Raw genomic sequence first — 20,388 nt, 5'->3', positions numbered from 1 at the left:
TTCCCATCCGTAAAATAACGAACAATCGCTTCATTGTCGGATCGTTAGATTTGAAAAATCTTGTTTCTAAATGTTGGAACTTCATCATCATCACCATCACCATCATATTCATAAACCACAATAAATAGTAAAAAAATAAATGGAACGAACATGATAAATCTGGAACCATCTTGACAACTTTGGATTATAGAACTCTCTAGACACACTCTCCTCTTTCACTCCTACCTATGTATATACATAATAACCTAAAACCATTTCCGGTGATCGTGTCAGAAACGTAAAACCATATTCTCCTGTGATCGTGTGATTTCTTTCTGAGTTCTTAGCACTTACTTTTTTCATACACATTTGTTGTCTTGTTGGGAAGCCATGGATGAGGATTTCGAGTTCCCAAGTGCTGGCAACATGGAAATGCCAGAGGAGGAAGAGATTGAGAGTCCGATTCTGAAGGTTGGGGAGGAGAAGGAGATTGGGAAAATGGGGCTGAAGAAGAAGTTGCTAAAGGAAGGTGAAGGTTGGGACATCCCTGACTGTGGAGACCAAGTTGAAGTGCATTATACTGGAACCTTGCTTGATGGAACCAAATTTGATTCTAGCCGTGATAGGGGCACCCCTTTCAAGTTCAGGCTAGGCCAAGGTACACATTCATTCATTCATGATTCACTTTTGTTTTTTTTTAGAGGTGAATTATTGATTTTTTTATAGAGAGGATTTTAATTGAATGACATTATAAAATTCTTTATGCTGATAGATACTAAGATTTAACAGGATGAAATAAGTAATATTGTTCTTTGCTGAAAAATTGATTAGGATCAATTTAGTGATTGGAGGTTTGAGTAATTTACATAGTATTAAGTTGAAATTTTGTTACTGGTATTGTATGTATATAAAAAACAATCATTCATTGATTAAAAAAACAATTGTTAATGTTATATGTGCATACATAATAAATCATAAATGTAATCAGGATGAAGGTTATTTAATTTATTGTTATACTGGACATGAAAATTAAACTTAAGTGATTAATGATGAATGGATGAATAACTATAGTATTCAATGTTTTGTGACTTGACTAATGCAGGGCAAGTGATCAAGGGATGGGATGAAGGTATCAAAACCATGAAGAAAGGTGAGAATGCCCTTTTCACAATACCCCCAGAATTGGCTTATGGAGAGTCAGGTTCTCCTCCCACTATTCCCCCCAATGCAACTCTGCAGTTTGATGTGGAGTTGCTGTCATGGACAAGTGTGAAGGACATTTGCAAGGATGGAGGAATTTTGAAGAATATAATTACTGAAGGGGAGAAATGGGATAATCCTAAGGATCTGGATGAAGTGTTTGGTACGAAACTCAATCCATTATTGTCTTTGAGATTCTTCTGTTTAGCAACACTTTCAGTATTGTTTAAAGTTTCCTTCTTTTTCTCTTCTCTGCAGTTAAGTATGAAGCTAGGCTTGAAGATGGGATAGTCATTTCAAAATCTGATGGGGTGGAATTCACTGTGGAAGAGGGTCAGTCTCATGCTTCCAAAATTTGAATTTTGTCCTTACCATGTAACTGGATTCTAATCGCAAGTAACAATAATATGACTTTTTCCCCCCCTTTTTTATGCAGGGTATTTCTGTCCTGCTTTGGCCAAGGCTGTGAAAACCATGAAGAAGGGAGAGAAAGTTCTCTTGAATGTGAAGCCACAATGTGAGTAAGACTGTTGTTATCAGCAACATTTATGTCTACACGTTTTGCTTGTGTAAGTTTATTGACATTCAAAGTTTTGCAGATGCATTTGGTGAGAGTGGAAGGCCAGCCTCAGGAGATGAAGGTGCCGTACCTCCAAATGCTTCTCTTCAAGTGGATCTTGAGTTGGTCTCGTGGAAGACTGTGTCTGACATTACCAACGATAGAAAGGTTCTCAAGAAGACTTTGAAGGAAGGGGAGGGATATGAACGACCAAATGATGGAGCTGTAGTTCAAGGTACAGTTTTAATATAATCTTTTCAAACCCTTCTCTTCCTTCATTTAAATATTTTGTATATATTGGATGGGATGTTGAAGAGTTCCATTGTTTCCTTTGTTTCAGTGAAACTGATTGGCAAGCTGCAAGATGGAACTGTCTTCATTAAGAAGGGCTACGATGATCAACAGCCATTCGAGTTCAAAATTGATGAAGGTACCTTTAACAATCATTTTAACTTCATGAATCATAAGTCTTCTTTTTTCTATTACTAGTTACTAAGTTATGTTTGATCAACCATGTAGAGCAAGTTACTGATGGACTTGACCAAGCTGTGAAGAGCATGAAGAAAGGGGAAATTGCATTGCTGATCATACAACCTGAATATGCTTTTGGTCCATCTGGATCCTCTCAGGAATTGGCTAATGTTCCTCCTAATTCTACTGTGTACTATGAAGTTGAGCTGCTTTCTTTTATAAAGGTGAGAGAACTATCATGTTTTCATCTTCTTATTTTTATTTTTTTGTTTTTAAACTTTGAACTAATTTGAAATGTAAAATTAATTACTGAAAATGGGATGCAGGAAAAGGAATTGTGGGATCTGAATACGCAAGAGAAGATTGAGGCAGCTGGGAAGAAAAAGGAAGAAGGGAATGCTTTATTTAAGGTTGGCAAATATGAAAGAGCTTCAAAGAGATATGAAAAGGTATTCCTATAAATTCCAAAAGATCTTATTTATGTTACTTGGTTACTGACAGTTATGTTGTGGTGAGAATGAACTAACAATACCTGTTCTTTTTCTTTTGGTGACAGGCCATAAAGTTTGTTGAGTATGATTCCTCCTTCAGTGATGAGGAGAGACAGAAGACTAAGGCATTGAAAATCACATGCAATCTCAACAATGCAGCCTGTAAGTTGAAGCTAAAGGACTACAAACAGGCAGAGAAGATGTGCACAAAGGTGCTTCAGCCTAAGTTTGTTTCTTCTTTTTCCTTAGCTGAATTCAATAAGGGAATAGAGTGAAAATTGCTGACATCCGAGTTTTGCTTTATCACGTAGGTTTTAGAGCTTGATAGTAGAAATGTAAAAGCACTCTATCGGAGGGCACAAGGGTATCTCCATCTTGTGGACTTGGATCTAGCTGAGATGGATATTAAGAAAGCCCTTGAGATTGAGCCAGACAACAGGTATGCTTTTGTTCTCAAGTGTGGTCAACTTGAATATACAGTTAATATACTTAGTTCCAAAGAGACAACACTGATATATGGAATTTCTTTGTATTTATTAACCACTGTTGGATGGATTTTATCAGGGATGTAAAGATGGAGTACAAAATTTTGAAGCAGAAAGTGAGAGAATACAACAAGAAGGACGCACAATTTTACGGCAGCATATTTGCAAAAATGAATAAACTAGAGCAAGCAAGAACAGCAACAGCAAAGCAGGAGCCTGTGCCAATGACTATTGACAGCGAAGCTTAAATTTGAGAGCTACCTCTGTCTCTGCATAGCTTACTAGTATGATATTCCAATTGTTGTGTCGTCTCAAGTCTTGGTCCCATAAATAGCTTTGCTCATATCTTGTGTGATTTTCATATGAAGAATGCATATGGTGTCGGTTGTCAGTTGTCTTGTCATTCAAGCTATGTACACTGATGGCTAATAAGAAATGAAGTAAAGCAAGTTTTGGCAATTTGATGTTTCCTTGTATATACCCCGAATCACCGAGATTTCAATTACAGTTTAGTTTATGTTTATTTCTCTTTTAAACAAAGGATTGAGTATGAAGAGCCCTTTATCTTCTGATTTTATTTTCAGAAATCACAATGGAATCAACAAATCCTCGTAGATACGTATCATTGTAAATCTAATTGAAAGCATCAACCTTTTTAAGGAAAATGTGGTTTACAAAATCATTCTCATCACAATCTTCATAGTAACTAACTGAGGCAGACCTCGGTAAATTTTTCCTCGGGACATAATAATAGGTATTTCAAAAGTAATAAAAAATTGAATCTGTTTGATGAGTGGAGTGGGTAGGACAAAGTTAATTTAGGAGGCAGCTTGAAAAACATAATATGGGCTCTTTTCGCCACTCTAAGGCCGAGTCTGTAAACAAATTATTGGCTCCTTCTTCTAGTACTGCTACAAAACGAGAATGCAACCGTCTAATCTACAATAGAAGTAATATACCTTTTGGCTTTTGCGATCACATCGCATATGATATGAGATGAAGCGGTTCTGTGTGAAATAAGAAGACCAAACTGCGAGAAATTTTTGAAGCATACATTAACAACAATAAAAGACTCAACAGTATAGTAGTTTCAAGTCTTCCATTTTAAGTGTTAATCTACGTAATATTTGAGTAAACTTATCATACAGTAGCCTCCGAAACATAATAAATTTGGCTGTTTGAAGAAAAAATAAACAAGTTGAGGAATTTCTAGCAACGATGCGGTTGTGCTGAAATTCTTGCCGAACTTATCTATCATCTTCCACCATTTGAGATTTGTCTTTCCTCACATTTTTTTGTACCCTATAGTTTCTGCAATGCATTTCTTCTTATCATCTTGAAGAGATGGCAAGTCAGACTCACAATCTTTTATTTCTTTCTTCAACCTGATAACATGTTCATTCAAAATTGCTTCCTTCTGTTGAGCTTCATCCATAAAATTCTCTGCCGCTGAAATTTTGAAAGCCAGAGTAGTGGCTACCTTACACCGTTGAGCTTTGAGGACTGTCAACTCATCAGTTATAGCAAAGGTTTACCTGAAGGAATATACAATGCTTGGGAAGTCTTTGTGCTTAAAGTATATAATATCTTCAAGTTCATCTGACAAGAGTTACATGTTTTAAAGGAAGGTTGGAGAAGAAGTTAAAAGCAGTCAAAAGGCGAAAGGCTGCATTGCATCAAACGTGGATCAGGTCCACCTTATAACCAGCAAAAGTCCTTCTGAACTAAGAGTCCAATCATCATTGCCAGTAAACATACATGCAATATCCACCATTGTCATTACCGGGTTGATCAGACTTATATGTTCTATACCATTTTTTTGTCCATTATCATAATGCCTTTTAAGTACCCAAGTATTTCTGAAGAAGGTCATATCTCATGGAGTTTTCACTCTCTCTCCTGATCCAACTTCAAGTTTCTTGAGGAATGGGATCCCCATGTTGTTCATTAAATTTAATATGTCTTTAGCTTGCCTTCCCTTTCCAGCAGATTTGTAAAAATGCACAGCTGCACTCATAATGAACCTGTCACTTTTTGTTGATTCACATATACTTTCAAAAAAGTTGATTCCTTCTTCCACATATCCACATTTCAGGTAACCATTCAGCATTGTTCGATGACATACAAGATCAGGAACTAAACCAAAAGTTGATAGATCCTCATAAACCCTCTTGGCTTCATGAATCAATCCAGCTTTTATGAAAGCGTGGAGTAAAATATTAAAATGGACACAAGATGGTGGAATGCCTTTGCTTTGCATAGCATGTATGGTTTCCTCGGCTTTAGAATAATTCAGGCTCCTCGTATATGCTTGGACAAGGGAAAGATACGTGAAAGAATCAGGCAAATAACCTTGCCTCTGCATGGTATGGAAAAGTTTCTCCGTTTCATGAAGAACTCCAGCATTAGCATATACATTGATCATGATATTATAACTGACCTGCATTCCCCAGCAAAGGCAAAGAATTAGCACTAAAGCACTGAAATAGACAATATTCAACAATTACAAACTAAATGAAGCATAATATATAAAATATTCCTTGCAGTCTAATGCTTGAAGCCCATAAACATAATATTGCAGAACCAATGAACTGCAAATAGCCATTCCCTGCATCTGAATACCACCTGGATAATTTATACATGGATTCTAAAATTGGAGTTTCTTATAGCAAGATATAGTTTAATGAGCAAACTGATCATAAACATGAAATAAAAAAGGACAAGTGCTGGAGAATTTTGGGCCTTTAGTACAGCTTAAGTTTTTGAATAAGAGTAATTCAATCACACCTATAATAATAGCCAACTATACTCTTGAAAATCTGGCTAAAAATTTTAACTTTACCTTTCCGGGTTTTATACCTCCTTCCTGCATTTTACTGAACAGCTGTGATGCTTCAAGCATCAAACCTACAAAATAAAATAATTAAAATTGCAACACACAGATTTCCGAAATACCAATCATGAGAAAAAATCATCATACAGATTTGATAACGTCGAAGTGCTAATCTCATTACGTTTGCACTCTCCATTTTACATTGAATCATATATTCATATTAGATATTAATGAAAAAAAAATATGCACATGAAATCCAGCCAGATACAATGTTGCATTCATAATTATTAGAATTCAAGTAGGTTAAGGTAAAAAAGACCCAGTACCAGCTTTCCCATAATAGCCAATCAAATTCATGTATGTTTTTTCATCCAAAGGGACACTGCATGAGCTAGCTTGGTTGAACATCTCAACTGCTCTATCCAACTTTTGGTCTTGTCCATAGACACTGCAGAGGCAGTTTAACATTAGTAACCAAAAGTGTAGATAAGAAAACTTCTATGAGTGAAAGACAGCCTATCAAAACTATAACCTTATCATTGTGTTGAATGTTTCAATTGATGGAGCAACACCGGAGGAAATCATGTGCTCAAAAATGCTGGATGCAAAATGCAATTTGCCTACAACACAAAACAAACCATATAAGAAAGCCTCCTGTTTCATTTTATCTTTCCTATGCATGCAGGGTGCTTGATATCAACCTGCTTCAAGCATGGCTTTGATAAAGGTATTGTAAGCCACAGTGTCAAGCTCCAAGTTTTCTTCAAGACTCCTTTGGACAATATTCTCTGCCTCCTGATGTTTTCCTGAAAAAGAATTAAGCATAAAATTATCTACCAAATGCTAAATATCTAAATGCTGAAAAGAGAAGCAACAAGGAATAGATGATGCTCCTGCCACTTCGACATTTTCTGAAACTGACAGATTTACATGATTTTCCACAATTCTATGTTATCAAAATAGACATCTTAGAAAATAAATATAATTCCCATTCACTAAATGCAATAGGAGGCCAGCATCCCCTTAAACTTTTGAAATAATTGGAATACTGTAGGAATAGCACAACATAATCAATTAAATATTTACAATTAAAACTTTTAAATTTAGCAAGACTGGGGATCAGTGTTTTTTTTCTTTTCAAAACTCACCCTATGCAAACCACTACAGTATGTATAGCACGTTCCAAACAAACAAGTTATAGATTGTGTAGTGGAAGACAACAATTATTGTCTGGCATGTGTCAGGTTGATACATGGATCAGAGTATCAGACTCTAGTTTACTTTACTTTTCCAGGGCCATACCTCCATTGGTCAAAGAATTTACAGCGATGCTAATTCCAACAGCACCCAAATCACGTCCTTCCCCTGTTGCTTGCTTGTATAATAAATATGCTTTCTCTTGTTTACCACATTTGGCATATGCATTGATCATAGAGTTATAAAGCACTTTACTAGATGTGGGAGAATTTATATATTCTGCAAAAATATCTTCAGCTTGTTTCAGCATTTGTTGTTTGCCATAATGGCTAATTAGAGAAGCTACAGTGGCTTCATCCATTCTGCAGCCAAGCTTAGTTAATTGATGGTTAAGCAATTCTGCTTTACTGATTTCTCCTGAAAAAAGAAAAATTTATGTTGAAAATGGAAATTTCAAAAGATATGGTATGATCAATTTTATAGTAGAGGGATACCTTCTTTAGACAAGTTGATGATGAGCTGACTAACAATTTTTGATCCCCCAGCAGCATAACCCAACAACAGTTTCAGTAATATTTTTGTCTTGTTGAAGTTGCCATTTGCCAGATATAAACTGAGCATCAGCCCAAGAGCTGTAGCGTTAAATTTGTCAATGGGCTCAATGGCCACAAGTTCATCATCAGATTCCATATCCCCCTTATGTTCACAAAGAATCCAATAAAATGTCATGAAGAATTTGTCATTTTTAAAATATTCAGTCTTAACCATCTGATTTGTCAACTGCTCAGCTTCTGGCAGCATTCCCTCCTTACAATAAACCTTCATAACTGTTCTATAAAGCTCCTTGTCAAAATTTGTCTCATTCTCCCTTATTTGGACAATGAACTCCTTGGCCTTATTCGTCAAATTAAGTCCCATGTACAGACTGAGCATATCATTACAGGAGCCAGCATCAGGTGGTCCTGTCTTGGAGAGAGCTAGAAATGTTCCTTCAGCAGATGCTACATCTTCTTTCATCACATAACACTGCAGCAGCACAATATAAGCAAATCGAGAGAACCATAGATTGCTAGACTTCATGAGTTCAATAACTTCCAAGGCCTTGTCTACATTTCCTGAAGTAAGATGGACTTGTGCCATTGCCAAATATGTTTTCTCACTGGTGAGCTGCCCTCGGTTCTTTGTCTCTTCAAATGTTTTGTGAGCATCCTCGTATAAACCAAGCTTTCCATAAATTCTTATAAGCAAACCATATATGACTTCATCAGTGGAAATTTTATTGCGTACCATTTCTGAAAAAAGGGAGAGGGCTCTAGGGTAATCCTCATATTTGTAATACAAAGATAGAAGAGAAGCACAAGTGTAATTACTGGGAATTATTCCTCGAAACCTCATGTCCTCATACAGTCTTTGCACTTCATCTCTGTTGCCACTTTTAGCATTTAAATTTATAAGCAGACTATAAGTTAACTCCTCAGGAACAACTCCATAATTCCTCATCTCATCAAAAGTCTTGAAAGCATCTTCGTGCAGCCCTTCTTTGACGAATGAGCTGATGGCCACTGTATAAGTAAAATTATTAGGTATCACCCCTTTTCCTAGCATATCCTTCCACACATGTACAACCTCTCTATGGAGTGATTTCTTTTGCAAAGAAGACATCATAAAGTTGAAGACAGCAACAGAAAGAATTATTCCCCTTTCTTTTATAGCAGAATAAAAAGACAGCATAGCCTTATGACGTCCCCATCTGGCATACGAACAAAGCATGGTACCACAAGCAACTTCATCTGGCTCACAACCTACATCAAGCATCTCCAAGAAGATCTCCTCAGCCAGTTTCAGCTTTCCAACTTGCCCATATAGGCGCAAAACTATTGTGTAGACAATTACACTTGGACGGTAGCTCAGCTGTTGAGGCACCAAACTATCAATACACAGTATCAATCTCTATACTTTGGAGCAAAACATCAAAATAAAATGAAATAATCATGCCATATACACCCACTAGGTTTACAAATATTTGTATTGGAAAAGGAACACAAAAATAGTCAAAATTCAAAACTGTATTGAAAAACCAAGTATATAGATAATTGGTTACGAGGGCGAGCCCTGGTGCAGCGGTAAAGTTGTGCCTTTGTGACTTGTTGGTCATGGGTTCGAATCCGGAAACAGCCTCTTTGCATATGCAAGGGTAAGGCTGCGTACAACATCCCTCCCCCATACCTTCGCATAGCGAAGAGCCTCCGGGCAATGGGGTACGAAGTTTTTTTTTATAGATAATTGGTTACAGACACAAAGTGACAAAACCACAACAACTATGATGCATAAAACTAACAAAGCAGGGCAAACATTCTGAAATAGTGTCACACACCCTATCACTAATGATAGGTAGCATACACTATTAAGTATTAACCGATCACTGTCTATGTGATGTTAACCATAAAGGCCCAGTTTGAATAAACTTATCCATAAGTACTTTAGAGAAGAAAATAAGAAGGTAAAATGAATTGAGCTTCTTCAATAAATTAAAATCAATTTATGCACCCTGTTTGAATAAACTTCCCCATAAGCTCATAAGCCTTTATAGGAAAAGAAAAATAAAAAAAAATGTAAAATGAATTAAACTTATCTCGTGAGCTAAAATCAATGTATGCACTTAACTTTTATAGAAGCTCTCTCATCTAAGTTCTCAAAAAACTTAAGAGCATACGGTGATTTTAGCTTAAGAAAAAAACTCAATTCTAAATTTCCTTCTATTTTCTTCTAATACTAAATGCTTTCAGATATCAGCTTCTTCCATGGGTTTTGGTATATTCCCCCGTATCGTTTTTTTTTTTTTTTTTTCTCTTTGGTTCATGAATATAATTTTAGCCAGCTGAGGATGGTAGAGGTAGTGGGTGCCAACATAATTGGGATGCACTCCTCCTTCATGACTGCAGCTGGCTATTTCTAAAAGTGCTTTCAGATAAGTTTATCCAAACAAACCAAACTCATTAACTATTTATCTAATTCCAACTACAGGAAACGATGCAAACAATTTTTATAAACCAAACCATATTCTACGCAACACAAGATTGAAGTAAGGAGAGAGAGAGAGAGAGAGAGAGAGGAAGTGAACCTGCAATTTCATCCAAGCAAAGAAGTCTCTGACTTGCCTCCACCCCTTCTGCTCCTTGAGCACAACGCACATCTCCTTGAAGCTGAGCTTGCCCACAAACGAAGCCATCACCATCCTCATGTCGTAGTCGCCGTCGACTCTCTGAGAGAGAGAGCGCACTTTCTTAACCGCGGCGAGGACGTGTCTGCCGTACAATTGGCCGTTGCGGTCATCCTGCAGGTACCGCACCATCTGCTCGGGGGTCCTCTTAATCCACCTCGGGGTCTGAGCCTGCGGGCCCTGGTTCCGCCGCAGGATGCTCTGGTACGCCGCCTTTCCCTTTATGATGCGCCTCGCGTTGTCGTCGGACAGCGGCTTCTTCGGGTTCCGACTCCGAGGCTTGGGTCGGGTGGGGTCGCCGGAAGTCGGGGACCACGGGTCGCGCTGGATGGTGCAGCGAATGAAGATGGGAACTCGAGGTTTCTTATTCTTCTTGTTCTTTATGTTTGGCGTAATGGAGTAGGGTTGATGAGAAGATGGAGGGAGAAGTGAAGTGGAGAAGAGGAAGGGGGATTTCAAACACTCCATTTTGGAGGAATGGAGTCACTGCGTGTGATTAGACTCTGCCAGCTCCAACAACCACTTACTCTTATCTTCAGAATTTGGATATAGGACTTTGGTTTAATCAAAAGGAAAGACATGTTTATCAAAAATTACAACAGTACAAAATTCTAATTATGGGAAAATTAATATATGTGGTATTTTTATTTTTATTTCTGTTTTTTCATAATATAGTTTATTTAAGTTATAAATGCAGTAAAGCATTACGTTAAAAATGAATGTAAGGTATAAAATTTAAATTTTATATAATCTTTTTACTATTTTTAGAGTTAGACCAATAACTAAATCAAATCAACTTATAACATTCACAGGTGATATGAAATTGCATTCACTTGTGGAGAATCATCTTGTGTTTACATGTAGAAAATCATTTATCTAATAGGAGAATGTTTTGTATTTAATTATTTTTTATGTAATTTTTTTTTTGTTAATGATAGTCACATGCAAATATAATTAGTTTCTTATCTTACCCAATAAGTTAAACAACTAGTACCAAAAAAAAACCAATAAGGGAATGGGTAAAAATATTAATTTAAGATTTGATGGTTAAACTATGATTGATTAGATAATGATTAAATGATATTTTTTAAAAATATTTTATATTAAGTAATATATTAATATTAAACAAAAACGTTCTAATCACTAATTACATAGTCTACCGATAAATAAATAATTTTTGAAATATTATTAAATATATAATTATTTTATAAATTATTAAAATTGAAAAAGCAAGGTCTTAATATTAAACCTATAAGACTTGGAACTCTAGGTGATTTGTGAGCTAAATGGGATCAAAATCAGCTGCCTCATCCCCTATCACATTTCCTGTCTCATCCAATAAGATTCCTTTTGGGTTCTCCGTCTACGTTCTTTCTTCCTCTTGGTTTAAAACATTCTGAGATCAGTGCGAAGCCATGTGTGAGTTTCTTGCAAGCACACGAAGCCAACTACTATTACCCATTACGCATGCCGTGGCACCACTCCTACCCTACTGTTGCATCGCATTACCCTCTTTACATCATATCACCATCACAACCCGATTAAACAAACTAAATCTCAAAAAGAAAAGGCATAATCCCGTTTCCATCCCAATCGCCACACGCACGCGGTTTTCCATTCCCCACCATCCAATTCCACTGTCTCTCGTTTAGTTTTTCATGCATGTCCAAACGCCTCTTCTTCCTTTCCCCCTTTATATAAACGACACCGTATACGTAACTCCATTGTTCTAAATCAATCTCAATTGAGCGATGGCGGAGGTGCAGGATCTGGGGCGGTTCTCGGTGGAGGAGCATAACCGGATGCTGAGGCAGGCGCAGAAGGAAGAGGAGGAAGTGACGTTCGAGGAAGTGGTGGAGGCGCAGTCGCAAGTGGTGTCTGAGATCAAGTACTACATGAAGATTTCGGCCACGCAGGGCGGCGATGGCGGAGATTCTAGAATATTCGAATCCGTTGTGGTGGTGAAGCCGTGGCTTCGTTCCAAGCAGCTTCTAAACTTCGCTCCTTACATAATATTCAGAAAATTAAAATGTAGATAAAAAGATCATTATCAAAATTATAAAATTAAAAGAAAATTAAAATATAAATTATAGAGATTAAAAAAATCATTTTTAAATTATATATACTAAAAAAATAAAAATCATAAAACTATAAAAATCAAATAAATAATTTAACTTAAAATTTATTATAGCATATAATATAAAGGAACTGTGAGAGAGCAGTGGTGAGTTAGTAGTGTGAAGGGTGTTTAAATTTAAATTGATATAAAATAATAAAAATAAAAAATTACTTCAAAAAAATTAAAAATTAAACCAAACTGATTTTTATGTCATTTGTTTGAAAGATTTTTCTCTTGAATCAATTAATTTAGTTCAGTCTGCCGATTTGTATGTTTTTTAAATTGAACAAAATAAAATCAAATTATAATACATATATTATTTTAATATTATGTATTTTATGTGTATATTATTTAATTTTTAAAATATTTTTTAATAAGTATAATATTTCACATTTGAATATAAAAAAATAAATAATTACATCATGTTTTTCTCATCTTTAAATCACCATCTTTTTTTATACTTTTTATCCGTAAGAATTAAATATAAATATTAAAAGTTTTATAATAAGTTAGTTAATTAAACTAGATGACTTTCTTAGTATCCTTTGGTCTTACTCTTTCTCACTTTTGTTTTATTTTTTTAAAAAAAAGATGAAGAGAGAGACATTACCTCTCTTTTTCTCCCAATAAAAATAAGAAGAATAAACACTAAATTTTTTTATTAGAAAGAATAATTTTTTAAAGTATCAATAGAAATAAGAAGAATAAACACTAAAAAAATTATTAGAAAGAATATTTTTTTAAAAGTATTTAACAGTGATTAGATAGTGTAAAGTCATTTTATTTTACAGAGACTAATAAAATTTTCTCTCAGAAAAATCACAAGTTAAATATAGAAAGTAAATTTATTTTCTCACGTACACACAAGAACCGTACACGTGCTGACATTCAAATCCCTTCCATTTCCCAACTCCCCTAACGGCTACTTTCTTCATCCTCCCTCCCCCTCTCAACCCAAACCCTACTTTCTCTTCTGTTCTCTTCTGTGCTCCGTCGTGTTCTCTGCAACTGCAACCATGCTTCCAAAAAATCCAATCTTCCGGTGCCGGGACACTCCTTCCGCAAACGCTTTCAAAAAACCCAGACCCACGCGCAAGCAAAAATCCAAGAACAAAGAGAACAATCCTCCTCCTTTCAAGTCCCTCCTTCCCCCAAAACCTCCCTCTTCCACTCCCAACCCTAACCCTCTCAAGCGCAAACATTCCGACCATTCCGTTCCCGCTGCATCCAATTCCGGCGTCAAGGTCAACAACCATTCCAGATTTTACTTCTTTCTTTTTTTTAACTAATTAATTTATGATTTTACATTCCAATTTCTAGGTTATTGTGAGGATGAGGCCTTCGTGCAGTGACGGGGACGAAGGAGATTCCATAGCTCAGAGGATTTCCAGTGATTCCTTGTCCATCAACGGTCAAAACTTCACATTTGATTCCGTTGCTCACTCCAATGCAACTCAGGCACGATTACAAGTTTACAATTACTTTATTATTACATTGAACTCGTTCGCTGTGACTCTCTCATGATTTCGTGGTAGTTACTTACTGGATTGCTCTTTTGTTCTCCAGTTAGATATTTTTGAGCTTGTCGGGGCGCCTCTTGTAGAGAATTGCTTGGCTGGATTTAATAGTTCTGTATTCGCATATGGGCAGGTTTCTACTTTCTTCCCATTTTGCATTGCATTGTGCCGTTACTCTTGATTGATTTCGTTGATTTTTGAAAAAATTGGATAGACTGGGAGTGGGAAGACCTATACCATGTGGGGTCCTGCTGATGCTTTGTCAGATGACAATTCAGCAAGTGATCAACAAGGCCTCGCGCCTCGTGTTTTTGAAAGACTCTTTTCCCTCATGAATGAGGTACGTGTCGAGTTCTGTTCTATTCGTGATTGAATCCTTTGATGGTTATATGAACTTTGTCGTGATTTTCATTGTTGTGTTTTATGCACAGGAGCAAATTAAGCATTCTGATAAGCAACTCAAGTATCAGTGCCACTGCTCTTTTCTCGAGGTAGAATTGAATGGATGTTTATAATTCCTCTGCTTGAGCTTGTTATCTAGTCCTTTTGATGTGTGAACTTGTTTTGCAGATATACAACGAGCAAATAGCAGATCTATTAGATCCAAATCAAAGAAACCTACAGGTAAAATCTATTCTGTTACGGTTTTCCCTCAATCATGCTTAACCGGGTTATACTAGAACTGGTCTTTTGATGCTTATTCAGATTAGAGAAGATGTCAAATCTGGTGTCTATGTTGAAAATCTTACAGAGGAGCAAGTGTGTACGAAGAAAGATGTGGCTCAGCTTTTGATAAAGGTGTGCTTCATAACATTTGTATAGACAGTTGTGATTTCCCTCTCCCATCACTGTTGCAGTGTTGCCTATCGCCTTGGTTAGCTACTCAACCATTCCATTATGAGTAAACTCTAGAAGCCAATAGAAATATAAAATAGATTTTCTTAAAGGAGTAAAGTAAGATCCAAAAACTATTTATCTACGACTATTTTGTCTTTATTTCTTCCATCACACTCAATGGCAACAAAAGTATTAGAAAAAAGATTAGAATTATATATTATTAATGCATTAGAAAATCAGGTTCTTAAATATGTGGAAGTTGTCATCTTTGAAATTACACTGAATATTTGGCCGAGCTTCATTTTGATTTAATCAGTAGTAAGAAAAATGAAATGCTTAATTGCTCTCAGTCTGACTTGAATAGCCCTCTTTCTTTTCCTTTTCTAGACATTTTTGGGCTCCAAAATTCATAATTGCCATGGTTTTCCTTTATCCTTTTCTCTCGTTGTGTATTTACTATTATATACCTTTCATCACAGGGTTTGTTAAACAGAAGAATTGGTGCAACCAGTATAAATTCTGAAAGTTCACGCTCTCATACTGTTTTTACTTGTGTGGTTGAATCTCGATGCAAGGTGATGCACTCTTCTCTTGTGGCTTGGAGACAGTTCAACAATATAGTTTTTAATAATATTAGAGAATTTGTATTATGGGTTGTATGTAGAGATAGGAAGGGCAGAGATTTTACAATCTTTAACTAGATAAATTTTAGAAGAAACTACATGTGCTATATTGAAATGTGGAAATCTAGCAATCTTGAACTTTTGCTTTTCAGTTCTTCTGTTTTCTAAAAGAACTTCTGTTGGCATGATATTTTCCTGCTTCACAATAGAATTGTAAATAGAGAAAATAGGTATTGAAGCCAGTTCATATTTTCACTTTGCAGAGTACTGCAGATGGTGTAAGCAGATTTAGAACAAGTAAAATAAATCTTGTTGATCTAGCTGGGTCAGAACGACAAAAATTAACAGGTGCAGCAGGAGACCGTTTAAAGGAAGCTGGCAATATTAATAGATCACTTTCACAGCTTGGGTATGGTTTAAAATGTGTGTATTCATTGCTGTTTGATATTGGAATTGAAATACAAATACAAATTACAAGCAATCACAAACGAAGAATAGCTTTGAATACAAATATAAGTTGATTTTAGCTTATGAAGAAGCTCAATGCATTTTACCTTCTTAATTTTTTGGTTTAAAATATGTGTATACACTGCTGTTTGATATCGGAATTGAAATACAAATACAAATTACAAGCAATCACAAACGAAGAATAGCTTTGAATACAAATACAAGTTGATTTTAGCTTATGAAGAAGCTCAATGCATTTTACCTTCTTTTTTTTTTCCTATAAATACTTATGGAGAATATTATCCAAACATGACCCATTTTGTGGTGATCAAAGAAGCAAAATTTGGTGGAAAGTTCCAAAGCTGACTATAGCAGCTTGGCCTGAACTTCAGCTGAGATTCTATGGATTCAGTCATTGCTCACCAAATTACACTGTACTTTTCAGACACTTAAAATCCTTTGTGACAATATGAGTTCAGTGAAAATTCCATGGTCTGAAAATTCCTGATTGCGAAATTCTACTCATCCATCATTCAATTACTTACTGAGGTTGAATTGGACTGCAGGAATTTGATAAACATTCTAGCTGAAGTTTCTCAGACAGGAAAGCTGCGACATATACCATATAGAGACTCCAGGTTGACATTTTTATTGCAGGAGTCTCTTGGCGGAAATGCAAAATTAGCATTGGTTTGTGCTATTTCCCCAGCACTAAGGTAGATATCAACCATTAGTGAGTTTGACTTCTTCTGGCTCTTAATGTATGCTGGATTATTTCTCATGACTTAACATTGCAGTTGTAAGAGTGAAACTCTTAGTACATTGAGATTTGCACAACGTGTAAAGGCTATCAAGAATAAAGCAGTTGTCAATGAAGTAATGCACGATGATGTGAATCAATTACGAGACGTGATATGCCAACTCAGGGTAATTTCTCTTCTACCATGATCAATCCTTTCTTTATACCTGGCCAGTACATATTTTTTTTTCAAATAACTTATAACTAAGAAATCAAACAGGATGAACTGCATCGAATTAAAGAAAATGGTTACAGTCCAAGTGATGGAAGTCGGGGTCATTCAGCAGCTTTGATCAGAAGAAGTTTGATTTTATTGAAGCCTGCCCTCAATCACCCATTATCACTACCTCATGTTGATGAAGATGGTGATGAGGAGATGGAGATTGATGAGGAAGGTGTTGAGGATCATGCTGTAGTTCTCCACAACTCAAATGGAGGTTTTGCTGGTTTTTCAGCCCCTAATGGATCTATTGGTTCTCCTAGTGCTGCAATGAATGGTGACAGCCCTGCTGGCGGCATGGTTAAATGCAAAACATCCCCCATCCTCAAATTCCGTCCTTCCAGCCTTTCACCAACAATCAGAAGCAGCAGGAAAAGTTTGAGGACCTCATTAAAGCAGTCTCCTTCTGAGAATAATATTCATGGTGAAAGTGATTTAGGTACAAACACCGTTAACCAGAAATGTTTGTCTGCAGCTCTCTCTAGCCAGACAGCTCCAAATTTCCTAACTAAAACGGAAAATTTAGCAGTAAGCATCTGCCATGGTCTTGAAATTATTGATAGCCACCATCATGGTGCATCGCTATCGAATCTCTCATTGAGATCCAAAGATTCCAGGCTAATTATTCCTGTGGAAAAAGTTGATGTTCCCGTCCAGACTTTTCTTGATGATAATGCCAAAAAGGAAGATTATGCTATGCTTACCTGTAATAACTGTAAAAGCAGAATGCAGCTTGATGCCAATGAGATTGCCAATAGCTCAAATGTGCAGCTGGTACTGATTGATCGCCCGGAGTCAACTGATAAACCAAAGAAGCAAATTCTTAAAGTAATTGCAATGATCTCAGCTGCATTTTCTGGTATAACTTACATTCAATCTATTATTTTTCATTTCTTTCTATTATAATGCAGGCAGCAGAGAAGGTTTTGGCAGGATCGATAAGGAGAGAAATGGCACTAGAAGAGTTCTGTGCAAAGCAGACTTCTGATATAATGCAGCTCAATTGCTTGGTAAGTTTCTGTATACTGAGAATCATCTGTGGTCATTGTTTTGTGACTATTTTCAATCATATTTGCAGTTGCAAAAGTACAGGCAAGAGAGGGAATGCAATGCCACAATAGCACAGATAAGAGAAGATAAAATTCTACGCCTTCAGAGCCTTATTGATGGTGTTTTATCCACCAAGGAGTTCATGGATGAAGAGCCGGTGTCCCTTGCACATGAAAACAAGGTAGAAATGAGTTATTTTAAAGTTTTCTTTTTATGATTACTATCTTTCATGTTTATATAGGACTTGCCTGCTATCAAAATTCAACAGCTTTTAAAGGAGAACCATGAGCATCATTTAGAAGTTCTGAAGATGAAGATAGAGTTAAAAAGAGTACAAGATGAGTTACAAGAGTATCAGAATTTTTACCAATTTGGGGAGAGGGAAGTGTTGATGGAAGAGATATGTAGTTTAAGAAATCAGCTTCACTTTTATGTTGACTCTTCATCCAAATCCACAACAAAGCAATATCCTCCATTGCAATTGACTTATTCATCTGAACCTAGTTTGGCAGCAAACCTCACTGCCATTTCAGATTTAACAGAGGCTAGCACTGAGGCAAATGCAAATCCAGAATCGACTGAAGACAGTGCCAAAGTAAAAATTAAACAGGAAAAAAGTCAATGGACCGAGGCAGAAAGCAGGTGGATTTCTCTAACTGAAAAACTGAGAGCTGAACTTGAAGCTAGTAGGTCACTAGCTGAAAAGAGGAAGCAGGAACTAGATACTGAGAGGAAGTGTGCTGAGGAACTGAATAAAACAATGCAAATGGCTATAGAAGGTCATACACGAACTTTAGAACAGTATGCTGATTTAGAAGAGAAACATATCCAATTGCTTGAAAGGCATAGAAAGATCCAGGATGGAATTGATGATGTCAAGGAAGCAGCTTCCGGAGCCGGGGTTAGAGGTGCAGACTCTAAATTCATAAATGACCTTGCTGCAGAAATTTCAGCATTAAAAGCAGAAACAGAAAAAGAAAAAGAAATGAAAATCCTAAGAGATGAAAATAGAGGTCTTCGAGCTCAACTGAAGGATACTGCTGAAGCAGTGCAAGCTGCAGGTGAACTTCTTGTGCGACTTAATGAAGCAGAAGAAGGTGTCATTACTGCACAGGTATGTAAAGAATCAATGTGTATATTCAAATTTCAGCTGAGCAAGAATCAATGCATATTTTCAATAGTTTCACCTACACTTATTGCTTTCATCAGCATCCCTCCTCCTTTCTCTCTTCCAACTTTACTCCAATATTGTCCTAGTTTCATCAGCAAGAATCTGTTCCTTATAAAATACACCCATTGTTTCTCTTATTCTCATTCATGAATTTAGACGATAGAGACTAAGATTAAAAATAGTATGCATAAGAACTAAAAGAGATGATTTTTAAGTATAGAGAATAAAAGGTAAAGTTTGTAAACTATAGGGGCCAAATGAAATAATTAAACCTTTCTTCTTTTATGTTGAAGTCTTTTACTCTCAAATGAATTTTAGCAAATTGTAAACCTATCCTAACAGGTTTATTCCATCAGAAGCAGGTCAATTTTATTTTGGTACAGCTGTTGCATGCATATAGTTTAACTGGTAGTGGAGATGTGTTCCAAAGAGTTGGGTCAGCTCAGTTCATTACTTGAGTCTAATTCTATAAGATGAATTAACTTGCAGAAGCGGGCGATGGATGCAGAGCAGGAAGCTGCAAAGGCCTACAAACAAATTGATAAATTGAAGAAGAAACATGACAAAGACATTAGCACACATAATAAGCTACTTGCCAAAACACGTTTGCCTAATGAAGAAATACAACCTACCTTGGATGACCTCCTTGTCATGCCTATTTGTGATGACACCAAGGTGCTGAAAAATGTTAATGGTCAATTTGAGTTGTTTTGTAACGAAGAGGATAGTGAACTTGCAAATTTGGCAGACCAATCATGGTTCTCTGCTTATGACACATGCAACATATAGATTAATCCTCCAGTTTGTGTTCATTTTGTTCATGTGATTTGTTCAACAACAACAAAAGCCTTATTCCACTAGGTGTTCACATGATGATTTGCCTCACAATTGTCTCTTCCTTACTCCAAAGCCTATTTTGAATTTAGCCTACCGGAGAACTTTTGCATTATAATCTGTTGCGAGGAATCAATATCCTTGGGACTTTGGGTAGTTGACATTATTAACGAATCCTTCTAAGAGCTTGGGTTCTAAAATGAACTATGTGAGGTAGCAATTTTAGCAAAAAATATTGGAAAGATTTGCAAAGTCGTGACAAGTTTTGCATTAGTCTGCTGTGAGGTATCAATACCATTTAGGACTTCGGGTTATTAAAATTAAAGAGGTACAAAA

General features: G+C 36.2%; 4 protein-coding genes across 5 annotated transcripts; 3 read left to right on the top strand and 1 right to left on the bottom strand.

Annotated features, from left to right (window-relative positions):
• Positions 1–109: 109 nt before the first annotated feature.
• Positions 110–3,644, top strand: LOC114421635 (70 kDa peptidyl-prolyl isomerase-like). The gene is made up of 11 exons (XM_028387676.1): positions 110–637; positions 1,082–1,342; positions 1,438–1,512; positions 1,616–1,696; positions 1,779–1,973; positions 2,079–2,168; positions 2,258–2,433; positions 2,536–2,658; positions 2,766–2,912; positions 3,012–3,139; positions 3,265–3,644. Exons 1-11 carry the CDS (start codon positions 370–372, stop codon positions 3,431–3,433), a joined length of 1,713 nt encoding a protein of 570 aa, XP_028243477.1. The 5' UTR covers positions 110–369; the 3' UTR covers positions 3,434–3,644.
• A 572-nt stretch (positions 3,645–4,216) lies between these two features.
• Positions 4,217–10,982, bottom strand: LOC114421634 (pentatricopeptide repeat-containing protein At5g27270). The gene is made up of 8 exons (XM_028387675.1): positions 10,337–10,982; positions 7,710–9,126; positions 7,321–7,632; positions 6,720–6,824; positions 6,551–6,638; positions 6,345–6,466; positions 6,028–6,092; positions 4,217–5,625 (listed from the first exon to the last, which is right to left on the bottom strand). The coding sequence occupies exons 1-8, from the start codon at positions 10,901–10,903 to the stop codon at positions 5,062–5,064; spliced, it is 3,240 nt and encodes a 1,079-aa protein (XP_028243476.1). The 5' UTR covers positions 10,904–10,982; the 3' UTR covers positions 4,217–5,061.
• Positions 10,983–11,736: 754 nt separating this feature from the next.
• LOC114421950 (cysteine proteinase inhibitor 4-like) lies at positions 11,737–12,491 on the top strand. The gene has a single exon (XM_028388094.1). It carries the CDS (start codon positions 12,187–12,189, stop codon positions 12,472–12,474), a length of 288 nt encoding a protein of 95 aa, XP_028243895.1. The 5' UTR covers positions 11,737–12,186; the 3' UTR covers positions 12,475–12,491.
• A 930-nt stretch (positions 12,492–13,421) lies between these two features.
• Positions 13,422–20,091, top strand: LOC114421631 (kinesin-like protein KIN-12A). 2 transcript variants are annotated; one of them, XM_028387671.1, is made up of 16 exons: positions 13,422–13,798; positions 13,875–14,012; positions 14,121–14,204; positions 14,286–14,411; positions 14,503–14,562; positions 14,642–14,695; positions 14,777–14,869; positions 15,388–15,483; positions 15,795–15,940; positions 16,545–16,694; positions 16,776–16,905; positions 16,998–17,825; positions 17,909–18,007; positions 18,076–18,228; positions 18,289–19,161; positions 19,708–20,091. In XM_028387671.1, exons 1-16 carry the CDS (start codon positions 13,571–13,573, stop codon positions 20,005–20,007), a joined length of 3,558 nt encoding a protein of 1,185 aa, XP_028243472.1. In that variant the 5' UTR covers positions 13,422–13,570; the 3' UTR covers positions 20,008–20,091. The 2 variants fall into 2 exon arrangements, with proteins under 2 accessions (XP_028243472.1, XP_028243473.1); XM_028387672.1 differs by having other exon boundaries at positions 13,423–13,798; positions 18,316–19,161; positions 19,708–20,067.
• The last annotated feature ends 297 nt before the right edge of the window (positions 20,092–20,388 follow it).

Source organism: Glycine soja, chromosome 8, assembly GCF_004193775.1.
Source record: "Glycine soja cultivar W05 chromosome 8, ASM419377v2, whole genome shotgun sequence".
Taxonomy (NCBI): domain Eukaryota; kingdom Viridiplantae; phylum Streptophyta; class Magnoliopsida; order Fabales; family Fabaceae; genus Glycine; species Glycine soja.
The sequence above is the reverse complement of the archived record's forward strand: the minus strand, read 5'-3'. Positions and strand labels throughout refer to the sequence as shown.